Source organism: Caretta caretta, chromosome 2 (assembly GCF_965140235.1).
Source record: "Caretta caretta isolate rCarCar2 chromosome 2, rCarCar1.hap1, whole genome shotgun sequence".
NCBI lineage: Eukaryota > Metazoa > Chordata > Testudines > Cheloniidae > Caretta > Caretta caretta.
Window position 1 is genome coordinate 167084009 of NC_134207.1, and position 17099 is coordinate 167101107.

The window sequence follows — 17099 nt, forward strand, 5'->3', positions numbered from 1 at the left end:
TTATAAGAAAGATCACCATCTATCTGGACAGCCGCTACCCTGATAATTGACTTTTTTTTATGGCAGTATATGGGAGTAAGTGTTTCATACTGTCTTCTATTCATGCAAGATCGGTTGCAAGTGGTGACTGAGGAGCAATATATGGTCCTTAATCTTCTGTGCTTACCCTAGTAGAGGTCAAAACAGAGTTTGTGGGAAACGAACTAAGAAAGAGGGTTGAAGAATGAAATGTACATGTGGGGAAATGAGAATAAAATTGTTGTGCCTTAATTCGCTTTAAGTAGTCCTCTTAAAGTACGGATTAAGTTTTAAAAAAAATTTCAAACAAAGGCATTATGGGACTGTTGTTGCCATCCGAAACGTGCTCAGTCTATGTGTATAAAAATGTTTGAGTTTACAGGGCTGCCAGTTGGAGAAAAAATAAAACTCTACCCCATCTGGATTCTTTCCCCGTGCAACATTGGGAGTAATAAAAGTTCTGCAGGGTAATAGGCCCGCTGACAGCTGTGCAAAATCCATTGTCTTCAGAGGATTTGCACACATGGAGCTGATTGGAACTTGGTAAAAGATTCTTTTGTGTTACAAGAGAGGGAATTAGTTCACTCCCTCAAGATGCGGTGTCTTGGCAGGACTAACATCAATACTAAAAAAGCAGGAGAAATTTGTTGTTAAAGTATACCGGTAGGACTTTGTTCCATGTACCAGACCTGCATAGGGGACTACAAATAATACTTAAACAAAAAAAAACTCTACAAACTTTAGATGTAGATTAAGGTATTCCAGGCCTGATAATATCCTCCTTCTTTGTTACAGTATGTACAGAAACACTAGGTGGTGCTCTGAAGAAGCTGTTTTATTTCTGTGGAAAAAGACAGAAGTATCTAACTGAGCAGCTGTTCACTATAGAACATGCAATGATGATCTCTTGTACTCCTTGCCCCAGCCCGAGTGAATGCTTGCATTTTGTCCTGTAGCTGAAAGCACGCACTTCAGTTTTACCAAAAAATAATGCTATTGATGTATGGTGGAGCCTTGTTCATGCCCTTAAGCAACGTCTGGTAAGGACTCAGATTCAAGAGTAGTTCAAAACTACAAAAAATCTTTTTGGTGTGTATTAAGTCTCAGCAATCTTAGCATTTCATGTTTTTTAACACATTTAAAAGGGAAGGGATGATTCTTCGAGTGATGCTCCATATATGGATTCCAAACATGGGTGCGCATGCCCCCAATGCGCCAGAGCGAAAATCTTAAAAAAGCAGATATCCTAGCCCCAACACAACTTGGATTCAAGAAAAGACATAAAACCCAGACATCCATCTTCATACTCCTGGACCTTGCTGCAGAATTTGCCACAGTCAGCCACAAAATGTTGTTTTGCAGTCTGAGAGAGGTATACAAGGGAATCGATTAAAATTGCTTGAGTCCTCCCTGGAAGGATGGGTCCAAAAGATAGTGATAAAAGATTGCAAGCGAGGTCTTGGATTGCAGAGGATTAGAGTCCTATGAGGATCAATTCTCTCTGGTCATCTTCAGCACTTACATGCAGACATTAAGTGGACCAGAGAAACATCAGTGATTCAGATTTACACATGACACACCGCTCTCTTGTTATCCTTCACAAAATACACCATAGTAGTGTTGCAACCTCTCCTCCAGGCTTTCCCAGGCTCATCCCTCTTTTGAGGTAGCTGTCCTGGGGAATCTGTAAGGGTGCTCAGTAGCTGCTGCCAGTGGTCCAGTTTTATTGGCTCAGAATCATCCTGGGTGTACCTCAGAGGTGGCAACCCTACAGGATAGTTAACAAGCCACCCTCGTCCTTGGTCAGGATCAGTTCACGGATGAAGAAAAGTTGGCGGCTGCTGCTAAACCTAAACTCGTTGAAGCTGACATAGAGCAAGATCAGCATTGCTGATTGCTGGAGGAAAACACTTTGGAGGGATTGCCCTGTGGATGCAAATTCCCTTTTGAATTGCACATCCACAAATGGTCAAGGCTGTCCAGAGCGCTTCTGGACTCCTTGATTAAGCTAGGTTCTTGTTACAAGTAACGTGTTCTATTATGTGGTTGGCTAGGAGGTTGTGTTTTGTCCTGGCAGATGATAACCTAACCTCCAAAATAAACACCTGGCTTATCTCCTGTTTGAACTGTATCCATGCAGGTGGCTATCCAAGCATCAAACAATCCTCCCTTAAGAAATTTCAGCGATCAGAAAATGCATCATGAATTATCATGAGCACATCAAATCTGCTCTCTGCTCAGGCCTCGTCTTACATACTTAAAACATATGAAAGTCTAGCTGTGTCAGGCAGAAATACGAAAAAAACCTCACAACCCTTAGCTACATAGCTATGCTGACAAAACCCACAGTGTAGAAGCAGCTATGGTGACAGAAAAATGCTCCTATCCACAGAGTTTGTTTGGGGAAGTGGTGTTCCTGCATCACAGGGATGGGGGAAATACCTTCTGTTGGTGTAGCTACATTTAGATGCTTATGCCAGCACAGCTATGCTGGCGTAGGGACTGATAACCTCAGTATGTTGACTCTCTCCATAGAATATTGCATGAAGTTAAAGATATCAGTTCTTATCTTCAAAGTGCTTAATGACCAGGGTCCACGAACTGGTAAACTGTGGAGCAAATTCTGACAATATATCTAAGAACTGCCTCAAACATCAATGCTTTCCATTGCAAGCGCAAGGTGTTCTTCATTAATGTAAACATATAGCATCTCAAACACTTTTTCTTAAAGCAGCGACGATGGGGCCGAATGAAGTCCTTACACCACTTTTTCTTCTATCTACCAGCTTCACAGCTTTGTTCATCTTTAAACCTTTTTGTTCTGTCATTCTTCACCATGTCTATCCAATGCATCCTCAGTCTTCCTCTATGTCTAGTTCTTTGCACTCCTGGTATGTATCATCATGTATAGTATCCTTTCCAAGTTCGTTCTTGACATGCATCCAGACCATCTCCGTTAACTTTGTTTCAGAAGATTCAAGAAAGACATTTCTTGCCCTAGCCATTTCTCTCTTAATAGCTATTCATTTTTTATTTTCTGCAGTTTTGAAACTCTCAGTATTTCCCTCAGCCAGTTTATTTCTGCAGTCAATAGTTTACCTTTGTAGGTGTTCCTCATACTTCAGCATTCCAACCTCTACAGCAGTATCGGCATGACAGGTGACTCATATACACTGCCTTTTTTTGTTTTTATTAAATTTCTTTAGGCTTTCAGATCTTGCAGAGCTTTCTGAATGTAGTAGCAGCTATTTTGATTCTACTTTTTATCTCATCTTCACAGTTCCCATTCTTTGATACCCGTCTGCTGCGGCACACAATTTTTTCCAGTTCTAGTTTTTTGTCTGTGACTTTGATCTTTACCTCTTCCTCTTGGACTTCCAGTTGCCACAGTTTGTCTTTTTTCTGTGCTGATAGTCAATCCCAGTTTTCTACTTTCCTGGTCTACTTTGCCTCTTATTTTCTATAAATCCTCCATGGTCAATGCTGTGAGGTCAATATTGTGTGCAAATTTAAGCTTTCTTGTTCTCCATCATAACTCTTCTTCCACTCTTCTTGTGTCATCTCTCCGTGCTACAGGTATCAAGTTGAACAAATTCTGTATCGCATGCATTATTCCCCACCTTGGGAGTGGGAGAGAGAAGGGAAGAACCACATATGCATAGGTGCTTGAACTAGGGGCTCTGGGGGTGCTGCTGCACACCCTGGCTTCAAGTAGTTTCATTCATATACAAAGTTTACAGTTTGGTTCAATGGCTCTCAGCACTCCCACTATACAAATTGTTCCAGCAGCCTTGCACATATGACATATGATTGCTTAATGTACTGTTTGAAGGCTCTTGGTTAACAACATGGTGATAAGCTTGGGGTAAGGCCCAGAGAATACACTTTGAAAAACTTGCATATATGAAGGGACTGTGAAATAATACCATTTCAAGGTGGGTTTGGTTATATAATTGATTTACCCTAAATGTTTGATGTTGTAGAGTGATATAAAGACCTTTCATTCCATTTTTCATCTCTGTTGCCCTACACATTGGTCCTTTAGTAATGCTTTCTTCAACAAGGTAACAAAACTGGATGCTCTTAATGGATATGTCTACATTGTGGTCACAGGGTATGCCTGCAACTTGAGAAGACACACTTCAGCTAGCTTTAATCTAGCTAGCTCAGGTACTGGTGCCAGCAGCGAAGTTCTGGAAGCATGGGCTTCCATGTAGGCGTAAAACTGCCTGGAGCCTTAGGTAGTTACTCAGGTGGCTAGTCCACACTGAAGCCTCTGCTGCTGCAGCTTCCTTGTTCTGGTATCCAAGCTGTCTTGATTAAAGCTAGGTCAGGTATGCCTACAGGGGCTGCAATCGCACCTTGGGATTTCAGTATAGACATAACAAATGTGATGGAACTGCTGCTCTGCAGCTCTAATAGCTCCTTCATAGAATCATAGAATCATAGAATATAAGGGTTGGAAGGGACCCCAGAAGGTCATCTAGTCCAACCCCCTGCTCAAAGCAGGACCAATTCCCAGTTAAATCATCCCAGCCAGGGCTTTGTCAAGCCTGACCTTAAAAACCTCTAAGGAAGGAGATTCTACCACCTCCCTAGGTAACGCATTCCAGTGTTTCACCACCCTCATAGTGAAAAAGTTTTTTCTAATATCCAATCTAAACCTCCCCCACTGCAGCTTGAGACCATTACTCCTCGTTCTGTCATCTGATACCATTGAGAACAGTCTAGAGCCATCCTCTTTGGAACCCCCTTTCAGGTAGTTGAAAACAGCTATCAAATCCCCCCTCATTCTTCTCTTCTGCAGGCTAAACAATCCCAGCTCCCTCAGCCTCTCCTCATAACTCATGTGTTCCAGACCCCTAATCATTTTTGTTGCCCTTCGCTGGACTCTCTCCAATTTATCCACATCCTTCTTGAAGTGTGGGGCCCAAAACTGGACACAGTACTCCAGATGAGGCCTCACCAATGTCGAATAGAGGGGAACGATCACGTCCCTCGATCTGCTCGCTATGCCCCTACTTATACATCCCAAAATGCCATTGGCCTTCTTGGCAACAAGGGCACACTGCTGGCTCATATCCAGCTTCTCGTCCACTGTCACCCCTAGGTCCTTTTCCTTACATAGCTTAGTCACCTCTTCAGCTTTTTTCACTCTGGGCAGCGAATTTAAATGTTGAGCTGATCTCCTTCTAACGCTAACGAATTCAACTCCATTTCAAGTGTACTTGGTATGACAGTATTTTTAATGAAGTGCACTATTGTATGCACATTAAACTTAATATTGCACCCCTGAGCCCATTTGCTTTATCAGGAGTATCCTATTGATCAGCTACAGGTGGATCTTAACTTCCCCCTGTTTTGCTAATCTGAGAGCTTAATGATTTTGTTGCACACTAATACCTTTGTCGAGATTAATAAAATTAGAGCCCCCGGGACTCTAAGGCACGTCAATTTCCAGTAAACACACACCTTTCTCTCTGTTCTGCTTTACGCTTGCTAACTGGTTGTTATGCATCTTAATTCACCTAAGACATACCCCTGCCTACAACACCTGACAGCTATCTGGTTCTACCCCTTATAATGCTGGTGATGCCCCACTGCCTAGGGCTCCTCCCATGCTCTGATATTAGAGTTCAGTGGTTAAGCTCAGGAGCCTTGTAACTTTGCATCTACTCCTTGTTGCCCTGATGAGACAGAAAAACTGGAATGTGACCCTATTTCAGATACGTGCTTGTCCAGTAAGAGGAGAATCTGAGGGAGGGAGTGAAGCTTAAGATACACTTGGAAAGTGTAGATAAGATGCTAAATTTAGTTATATCTAAACTTATGTAAGGATGCGTAAAGTGGCAAAAAAAGAAAAAAATAGAGGAGGTGGTCTAGTCCGGTGAAGATGTGCTTTAGCAACTGGTAATCCACCATAAGGTACAAAGGTCCAGGAACAAACAAAACCATCCAAAAATGGAACAAATGCACTTGCTGCTTCTGTAGTGGCTGTACTTAATCTAGACATATAATGGGTAACACTTTCAATTAAACTAAAGTGTCTTTGGCTCTGTTGAAAGTCCCATTGACTTCAAATGGAATTTAGGCTCGAAGTCACTACTTTTGTTTTTGTTTTTGAAAATGTAACCCAGTATTTAATATACCTCTGGATACTTCTATGGTGTTTTGTTTTGAGCAGGTTCGTGGCTTGTCATATCCATCATGAATTGTGGGTGGCAGTGTCCAAAACTAGTTCATTGGACATTATAATGAGCCCTGAACACTGCTTCAGTTTAATTAGATATGTAGTTGAACAGAAATTCAGCAATGTTATTTCAGGTGCAGTCATCAAACCAACATATTTTGAGGACTTCAGTAATCAGTTTCAATGCAGTAGTGGAGACAGCTGCTGCTGAAGTGTCACAGGCAAAACACCCACTGACAGTGGCTTGAAGGAAACTTATAGATGTTTATCTTGAAAATGAGGGGGTGGAGGAGCAAGATCAGAAGCTGTTTGGGGCAGGGAACATGTTTTAACTGGGTCGTGCTATGTAACTGTTGAGGTAATTTGTTGCTAGGGAATATCTGTTATAATAAGTGTTCTAAGAATGAGGATTTAGAGAGTATTAAGTTTAAAAGACTCTCGGGGTTTATTGTCTCACAAAGTACCCGGAGTTAAACTAGCCAACAAAGAATGAATGAGAAGATTGCAGATTTACTGTAGGTTGCATGTCTACTCAAAGTTCGAGGACTGGGAGAAATTGGGGACAACATGATAGGAATTTTCAGAAAGTGTTTGTTTTATTTCCCCTCTCTGATCCACTCCATTCATTGGTCAGCACTGCAGTCTAAAAATTTGAAGAGATGGAGGGCTATTGGCTGATAGTCAATGATTGACTGATTCACCATCACAGTGGCTTTCCAACTTGCCCAACTCGGGATCTCTTTTCCCCTATTAAGTCTCCTCTGTAGAAGGTTTAATCTGTCTAGGTTCTTGCATCGTACAGTTTAACATGTGTCATACTATCTGTTGGTGCTGTGAACGCTCAAAAATTCTGAAATTCAGAGAGAGAATTTGAAAAGCCATTGAGTTTAAAATGTGTATATCAGTCCTTCTTGTAGTGAGGTGATGCTTCCAATACAAGGCATACTGTATTAGAAATCAAAAGTTAACTGGTTATTGAAAAGACCTGAAAAGATAAGAATTCACTGCTCTTAGTAACTGGCATTGACACTGAATGAGGTACTGCTACTACATCCACAGTGCAGGGCAATATAGATTCATTACCAGCAGTAGATACAGCTGTCTTCGTATTTCTAAATAGTCAAGTGGTTGTCAAAAGTGCTTTTTTTTTTTAATTGTGCTCTGACTGTGAAAAAGCTTTCTATAACAAAAACTTGGACATTGAAGAGAGCTCGTAATATGAAAATATTTGCTCTCTTATCTGTAAACTGTCTTTATCCTTCTAAATTTCTGTAGTAGTTCTAGCCTTCAAATGTGTAATGCCATCTTTATTTTGTCTGTTTTTCAGATGATGACGTGGACCTAGAAGCTTTGGTAAATGACATGAATTCCTCATTTGAAAGCTTGTACTCAGTGTGCGGTATGCAGTCAGAAACCACTCCCCTCCTTCAAAATGGCCAGCTTAATCGCAGCCAACTGCCAACCTCAGGAACAAGTTCTCTGCAGCCCATGTCTCCAAGGCAGAAGGTGCAGCGGTCTCAGCCAGTGCGCATTATGGCAGTAAGGTATGAAAAGAGGACAAGATAGAGGGACTCTTATGTGTGTTGCCTTGGGCTAACTGAAAGAACCCAGATCATCTCATGGGTGATATCTGACAGCTGCTTAGTGGTACTAAGTAATAATGCACTTGATTTTTGTTCTGTTTTTGAAGAGGCAGATGGGTTACCAACTAAGACCGAAAAAACAATCGTGTATATTGTCTGTATTTCTTGGAGGCCATGTCTTTAGTATGGGCTTGCTCAAGTGACCTTCCATGTTTGGATTTAGTTAATATCCTTCATCCAAATGTTCTGTCATGCGCAATATCTACTCAAAATATCTTGTTAGTTTAATAGAAACACTTTACCTTCTGTAGTAGCCATTAGACAGTTGACTAAAGATGTGTTTGCCTATATGAGGCCCAAACTGAAACAGCGGGTTTGTGTTACAAATTTATAACGTCTTATATTAATAGAGCAAGTCTAATACCACCTCTAGTGACCCCATTAAAATGGGGTTGTGACCCACTTTGGGGTCCCAACCCATAAGTTTAGAACTGCTACAGTAAAGCATCTTCAACTCCAGACATAGCAGCATTATGCTAGTGAATAAGAAGCCAAAAGTGGAAGTATCTTTAAATCAGGTTGCTGTTCCCAGCATGGAACTTGCTTCTTTCAAGCTTGAAGTGAATGATTAAACAGACTTTTTTATAGTAGTTGAAGGCTTTTATGTGTAACAAAAGGTTCTTAAAATCTCATTTATTTGTTTTAAAAAAAAAACAAAACAACAACAACAAACAACCCTGCTGTTGGTTTAATTGGACAGGCTGATTTGCTTTCATCCGGTCCGCAAGTATATTTGGGATTTTCACTTCAGTTAACAAATATCCTTTCCAAATGAAGTCTGAGTTGACATGTGCTGTTGATTCCAAAAAGCTTCCAAAAAGCCTACACAACACCCATAGCCTTGCTGATCTGATGTGTCATGTCAGGAAGGCAACCTCCCTTCTTGGTGACAATGGAACCAAGATACTCAATTTCAACTTCTTGTCCATCGATTATGATGGATGGGGTAGAGGTCCATCAGCCACATAAATCAGTTTAGCCTTCTTCCAGTTGACTTGCAGACCAACCTTACGTGCTATTTCCTTACATATTTTCAGGACATGGATGAGATTAGTTCATGAGGATGTGACTATAGCCATGTTATCTGCGTATTCCAGGCCTGTTAAGCAGTATCACCCCCAATCTGCACCTAGTGACCGCTTCCATCATTTGGTCAATAATGATGTTGAGCAGATTGGAGCAGCTACTCACCCTTGACGGACGCCGCTGTTGTACTCAAACTAGTTGGACATTCTAGTACCCAAGAGAACACAGCTCTCGCTTTTGGCGTTGCATTTCTACAAGAAGGTTGAGGAGCTTGCCAGGCACACCAGCAGCTTGCAGCAAAGCTAAAGGGAGCAACAATCAACAGAGTCCAATGCAGCTTTCACATCAATAAAGGCTATATACACCTCATCCTTCTTGCATTGAAACTCTTGGGCTTTTTGAATAATTTGTCTAATGGTAAGAATCTGCTCCATGGTTAATCCAGCTGGGCATAGACCTGGCTTGCTGTAGATAGCACAGATTCCTTATGGTGGTCTTAACACGCTCAGAAAGAACCAACGTGAACAATTTGCTTGGAATGGAAAGCAAAATGAAGCTGCAGTGATTGAAACACACCAGAGCATGGCCTTTCCTTTTCCAAAATGGAAGAATTAATCCCATGGCAGCATTCATTGGATAGTTTCTCATGAATCCAGATTTTGTTGATAATGTGGGTCAGCCACTGTAAGACAGAATCTCCGTCGTGCTTGATCAGCTCAACAGCAATACGACAAAAACTGGCAGCACGACCGTTCTTGAGCTTACAGGCTGCACTTCGAACCTACTTGACTATGACATCACATTACATGGAGGTCGCTCCACTCTTTGCACCCCCCTGAACTGCAAATCTGCTGCTCTGAAGAAGCACTTAGAACACTTTCAGGAGCTTCTTATCTACTCATTCTGCCTCGGTGCTGAATGTGTTACTGTGTCCATCCTTAATAGCAAGGATTTGTTCCATCTTTTAAGTTTGACTGGCTTTTAAGTTATGCAGTTCTTTATAGACTTTGCTGTAGTCATTTGTGGCCAATACAGCTTCTGTCAATACAGCCTTATTTACCCAAAATATCTCCCGGTCCTGCTTTAAAGCTGTTACAAGCAAGGCACTGAGGCATAGGTATTTTTGGTTGTTCTTGATTAAGCGAGCCAAGCCATGTTTTTTCTATGATGTCTATGGTCTGTTGACTTGCCCATTGATATTTAAGGCTAGCATGCCTTTTCCACAGCACTTTGTTGGCAGCATCCATGACGGGAAACTGGAAACAGTCACATAACTTGTTGACTTGCTTGTGTTAAAAGCTTTAATCGGCAATGGTTAGTGTGTCAAATCATTTGCAGATTTCAGCCTGCTGTTCCATTTTGACAGCAGCATCAGTCAGTTTCTGTAATTCTAACTCACTAATGGATGGCTTGGTTTGACTAGCCTTCAACTTCAGTTTTGTCATGACCACAAGCAACCTGTGGTCCGTATTGCCAACTTCCATACCCCTGAACACCAAACAGTGGTATATGCAGTGGTATATACAGCTTCCCTGCCAGTTGGCTATCAGAATGTGAACTAGTGCTTTGCAGGTTCATCCATCATTCAAATACAAAGTCCGTGCATTTATGTTCTTCTGTTGGAAGTCGATGTCAGAAACAAGGAGACCAGTGGGGCACGAATCTCCCTGTTACCATTCATGGTCATATTCACAAAGAAATGCCCAATGCTTTCTGGATGCAGGCAGCCTACCTGACCCCTGTTGTGCCAGGACCCTGGGCTGCAGCCCTGAAAGCCCCTGCATTAATCCAGCCCTGCATTTTCATCACATAGCACAGTGATAATCCTCTGGGGAAGATGTGGTTTGGTTTTGTTTTTTAAATGGTTTCCTTGGCATTCTCAAGCATAACAAACTTATCAGAGAAGACTCTGACTCTTAACTCTGTGCAGTTCCACAAGCACTTGTACAGCATGGCTCAGATTCACGTAGGCTCAACATCACCATGCAGGGCCAGATTAACACAGAGGCTTTAGGGGCTGCAGCCTGGGGCCCTGGCACAGCAGGGCTCGGGCAGGCTGCTTGCACCCCATGCCGCTCTGAGGCCCCTGGTGGCAGGAAGGCAGGGAACCGGCCAATGGGAACTGCGGGGGCAGCATGTGGAGACACGCTATTCCCCTCCCCCAGGGACACACACAGAGACATACTAGCAGCCGGCTGCTTCCAGAAGTGGCGTGGGGCTATGGCATGCAGGCAGGCAGCCTGCCTGAGCTCTGCTGCGCCACCAGCCAGGAGCCTGTGGTAAGCGCCTCCCGGCCGGAGTCTGCAGCTCACACCTCCTCCTGCACCCCAACCCCCTGCCCCAGGTCAGAATCCCTTCCTTCACCAAACTCCCTCCCAGAGCCCCCACCCCTCACCCTCTTCTGCACCCCAACACTCTGCCCCAGCCTGGAGCCCCCTCCTGCATCCAAATTCTCTCCCAGAAAGAAACTAATATAACAGCTGTTCTAAGGTAAGAAGTAGGCTATTTTGAATTAACTTAACTATATTCTATGTGTTTTAAGATTGAAATGTAACCACAGAATGGCTTTATGTTAATTAAAAGGCAAGTTTAGTATAGCGTTAATAACCTTGATGCCATAATTGTAATCATTTTGTTTTAAATTAGCAAAAAGACTTGTATACAAGGGTCCCTCAAAATCTAATAGCCCCAGGCCCACAGGAGAGCTATCCGGCCCTGTCACCATACTTAACTTTTAGGTGCCCAGAAAATCACTTGGCCTCACAAAGCCTGAGTTAGGCACCTAGGCTTCCTATACGATGAATGGGGAGAGATAGGTGCCTTCCAATGGGATCACAAAAGCTGGCATGCTAGACTGCTCCTCACCTAAGTTAGCCAGTGGGAGATGTCAACAAGAGGGATATGTGCTGAATTGAAACCTTCTGTTTCCACTTCACTATACTGGAGGTCAGTGCAAGTCTCTGATCATAGGCTGTCTATAAGCCTGAGGCACAAGAGACTGTCTTGATTATAGGGAATCTTTACCATAAACTATATAATGACCAATTCCGGGTAGCTCTACTTCATCTAGATGGCTCTTTCATCACATTGTTTAGACACAAGTAGGGAAAACCCCTACCACCTGGCTAGACAAGTCAAATTGCCACTGTTACAGCCCACAATTATGACTGGCGCACCACTTCCCACCAAAACTTGCCTATTAACCTGTTTAAACAGGTGTGCCTTATACTGGACCATAAAGGCTGCGAAATTCTGGATCTGAACAATCCTGCCAGCAGAGTTCTTATAGGCCTTGCCACCAGTCCTAGAACTCTAACATAGGAGTATCCCAATTGATCATACCTACTGAGGTGAAACCTTGTTAGGATCTAGTTACGATCAACTGTGACACTTCAGCAGTCTGCTCCTATGCTAGAGCTCTAGGACTGTTGGCAAAGTCTACAAGGATTATGCTGGCAGGATTGTTCAAATGCAGAATTTGGCAGTAGCAGCTCTTCTCTTGGATTGCATCCATTTGAACGAGCTCACATATATATGTACTTCTGGCATGTAGAACATAAACATAAACTAGAACATAAGTCTTCAATTTAGCCCTTGCTATCTGTGATATAGGTCTGATTTTTTTTCTCAACAATTACCTCAATTATACGCACATATAATCAAGTTAGATGCAACAAAACAAGCTTGGATGCGTGACTGACTTTTCACACGCATTACCTAATTTGTTCATTCAATCACAGTAATTGTATGTATGTATGTTGTGAAAAAATATCTTTATTGTTTTGAACAAAGTTTGTTTGATTCCCTTTCCTAAATGGTGTATGATATCAATATGCCGAATGTAGGCAGTGGGTTAGTCAGGAGACTTAATTTCTTCTTTTAATATTCAGTTCTTATGTGTTTGTAGACGTCTCCAAGAAGAAGAACAACAGTTTAGAACATCCTCTTTGCCAGCCATACCAAATCCATTTCCAGAGCTTTGCAGTCCTACAAGCTCTCCAGTACTGGCTCCTGGATCTTTACCTCAGAGTCAACCTGCTAGTAAGCATGTGAGTATTAAGTAGAAGTACATTTCTATCATAGATTCTCATTTAAGCTGACAATTGATTACTTCAGTGTAAAGGTAGAAGTAAAACCTCAAGATGCCTAGAAATACATATATATATATCTTGACCTTGAGCAGTGCAATACTGGCAAGAGACTACTATCTGCAAACAGACTTCAAAACTGTAAAAGGTTTGTAAGTACCAAGAGATCAGAAGCTCTCTTGCTGTTAATAAAGGATGTTTGGAGTGAATGAAGCAATAATGTTTAATATCCTCTCCTGAATTTCATTATACTAGGCAATGTTTCATTTAATTCAGAAATCTGGATAATTTTCCTAGACCATTAATTGGGTATATTATACTGCATATACTAGGTGCCACAATAGTGCACTGTTGCCTGTTGCTGATTAAAAATTTAAGGGGTTTATAAATAGCTCCCTGTTTGCTTTTAAAGATATGTGTGGTCTTTACTGGTTTTAATGTACATCATAAAGCTGCCCAAAAAGCAAAGTAATCTTCTTAGATCTAATGGTGAGAGCAGGGGGAATGGGATTTAGGAGCAAAATTACCTGATGGAAAGCTGGCTTGAGTGGCTCCTCACACTGAGGTCTGGTCTACAGTACGCGGTTATTTCGGAATTAGCCGAGTTACCTCGAAATAAAACTGGTTCCGTCCACATGACCAAACCAGTTTTTCGATTTAAAGGGCTCTCTACTCCGATTTCTGTACTCCACCTCGGCAAGTGGAGTAGTACTAAAATCGAGATCGCAGTTCCAGGTTACAGGTACTGTGGACGCAATTCAACGATATTGGCCTCCGGGAGCTATCCCAGAATGCTCCCTTGTGACCGCTCTGGACAACAGTCTGAACTCCGATGCACTAGCCAGGTAGGCAGTAAAAGCCCTGGGAACTTTTGAATTTCCTGTTTGGTCACAGGTGACCATCAGCACAGTTCACCATAACAGGCCACCATGCAGAGTCCACCATCACAGGCGACCATGCACTCCCGGATTCTCAGACAAGCTCCAGCATGGTCCAAACGGGAGATACTGGATCTCATTGCATGTTGGGGAGATGAATCTGTTATGGCAGAACTACGTTCCAAAAAAAGGAATGCAAATATGTACGCTAAAGTCTCCAGGGCCATGACGGAAAAAGGCTACTCTAGGGACACACAACAGTGTCGTACAAAAATCAAGGAGTTCAGGCAAGCGTACCAAAAATCCAGGGAGCCAAACGGGTGCTCTGGGTTACAGCCCCATACATGCCGCTTCTACCATGAGCTGCATGCAGTTATGGGGAGCAATGACACCACTACCCCACCACTGTCCATGGACACCTGCAAGGGGGGAGTAGCACGGAGCGAGGAGGATGAGTTTTTGAAGGAGGAGGAGGAGGTGGATAGTGCACAGGCGGCAAGTAGGGAATCTGTTTTCCCCCAGCCAGGAACTATTCTCAACGCTGGAGACAATAGCCTCCCCCTACTCCCAAAGCATGCTCCCGGACCATGACACTGGAGAAGGCACTTCTGGTGAGTGAGAGCTTGATTGGAGCCACGCAATGTGCGGTGGAGGGAAACCCAGCCGTGCTGCGCTGTTCACATTTAGTTTAATGGGCTCATCCCTGCTCAGAGCCTCATCAGAGCCCCGCGATGGGGGTGGGGGTGGGGGGAGGGTGTTGTGTGAAGCGATCATCCCAGAGAGCCCGCAGGCTGCCTGCAAGCTGAATTCTGTTGCCTGGCCGCATGTGGTGGCTTACTCACACCAAAGTGGCAGGCACTTCAGTATAAGAGGCAAAATGAGACCTTGTACAGAAAGAACATGTGCTGTGTACTATGAATTTCCTGTTTCACTGAGAAAGTGTCCCCTTTGTTCTCTAAAATGTATCTTTTAAAATACTACCCTCCCTTTTTCTCCTCCTGCAGCAGGTGCAAATGTTTCAATGTAGTCCCTGTCTACCCCGTCCCAGAGGCTGGTCCAGATTAGAAGCCAGAAAAAATGAACTCGGGACGACATGTTTGCCGAGCTCATGTAGTCCTCCCGCACTGATAGGGCCCAGTTGAATGCGTGGAGGCAAACAATTGCGGAGTCGTGTAAAACGTTACATGACTACGAAAAGAGGAGGGACATGCGCGATGAGAGCAGGGAGGATGCTATGATCAAGCTCATGGGGGAGCAAACTGACATGCTCTGCTGTATGGTGGATCTAATGCGGGAAAGGCAGCAAGACCACAGAGTGCTGCTGTAGCCCCTGAATAACCGCCTTCCCTCCTCCCCAAGTTCCATAGCCTCCTCACCCAGACGCCCAAGAAAATGGGGGTGGGGGGAAGGCTATGGGGACCCACACAGCCAACCCCAGAGGATTGCACAAGCAGCAGAATTTGGCATATCCTAAATTTTGATTTGGTTTCTGGACTTGTTCTTCCCTCCTCCTCCACCCCTCTAATCCAATCCCCCCCCCCCCCCCAGTCTAGCTTCTGATTTCTCTCAATGTTTTGTGCAACAAATAATAACGGTTTTTAAACAATTGTGACTTTATTTCCATATATATAGATATAGGGTGGGTAAATTTAAGACAAACCAACACAACTCTCACACCGTACCCTGGCCAGTCATCAAACTGACTTTCAAAGCTTCTCTGATGCGCCGCATGCCCTGCTGCGCTCTTCTAATCACCCTGTTGTCTGGCTGTGTGAAACTGGCTGACAGGTGAGTTGCCTCAACCTCCCACCCCACCATAAATGTCTCCCCCTTACTCTCTCAGATATTGTGGAGCACACAACAAGCAGCAATTACAATTGGAATATTGGTTGTGCTGAGATCTAACCGAGTCAATAAACTGCGCCAGCGCGCTTTCAAATGTCCAAACGCACATTCTACCATGATTCTGCACTTGCTCAGCCTATAGTTGAACTGCTCTTTACTACTGTCCAGGGTGCCTGTGTATGACTTCATGAGCCATGGCATTAAGGGGTAGGCTGTGTCCCTGAGGATAACTATAGGCATTTCAACATCCCTAACAGTAATTTTCTGGTCTGGGAAGTAAGTGCCTTCCTGCAGCTGTTCAAACGGACCAGAGTTCCTGAAGATGCGAGCATCATGCACCTTTCCTGGCCATCCCATGTTGATGTCAGTGAAACGTCCCTTGTGATCCACCAGTGCTTGCACCACCATGGAAAAGTACCTTGCAGTTTATGTACTGGCTGCTCCGGTGTTCCGGGGCCAAGATAGGAATATGCATTCCGTCTATCGCCCTGCCGCAGTTAGGGAACTCCAGTGCATTAAAGCCATCCACAATGGTCTGCACATTTCCCAAAGCCACTGCCCTTGATAGCAACTGGTCAATGATTGCATTGGCTACTTGCAGCACAGCAGACCCCACAGGAGATTTCCCCACTCCAAACTGATTCCCGACTGACAGGTAGCTGTCTGGCATTGCAAGCTTCCACAGGGCTATGGCCACTTGCTTCTCAACTGTGAGGGCTGCTCTTATTTTGGTGTCTTTGCACTTCAGGGCAGGGGACAGCAAGTCACAAAGTTCCATGAAAGTGGCCCTACGCATACGAAAGTTTCTCAGCCACTGGGAATCATCCCATACCCACAACACTATGCGGTCCCACCAGTCTGTGCTTGTTTCCTGGGCTCAGAATCGGCATTCCACCGCATGAACCTGGCCCAACAGCACCATGATCTCCCTATCGCCACATGCTGTGCTGTCTGTGTCCATGTCCTCACCAGCATCGCACTGTCGTCGCTTCCTCGCCCGGTTTTGCGGGTACTGCACATGGTGCAGGATAATGCGCGAGGTATTTACAATGGTCAAAACTGCAGCGGAGATCTGATCAGGCTCCATGGCTATGGTGTCTGCACGGGTAATCCTGGAAAAAGGGCGCGAAATGTAGGAGAGCAGAGTGGCAGCGGAAGCTGTGCTGTTTGGTTCACGGTAGCCGAACAAAGGCTGAAAAAAGTTGTGTTTTGTGGCTTTCACGGAGGTGGGAGCCCAGGACAGACAACATGGAGAAACTTGGAAGTGTGGCAATAGCGGGAGAGCAGAGTTGGCCGCCGAAGCTGTGCTGTTCGGTTCACAATGGCCGAGCGGAGTTGGCAGCGGAAGCGTTTGATGAGGAAGAGAGAGAGTAGATAGTAGAGATTACATAGGAAGATGAGAGGAAATGAA

At 43.9% G+C, this 17099-nt stretch overlaps 1 protein-coding gene across 1 annotated transcript in view; it reads left to right on the forward strand.

The window, feature by feature from the left end:
* The window catches only part of GRB10 (growth factor receptor bound protein 10), a 201708-nt gene that overhangs the window by 112283 nt on the left and 72326 nt on the right, over positions 1–17099 (forward strand). The window contains exons 4-5 of the mRNA XM_048839260.2: positions 7536–7752; positions 12785–12926. Coding sequence (XP_048695217.1) covers positions 7536–7752; positions 12785–12926 — 359 coding nt within the window. The remainder of the gene's footprint in view (positions 1–7535; positions 7753–12784; positions 12927–17099) is intronic.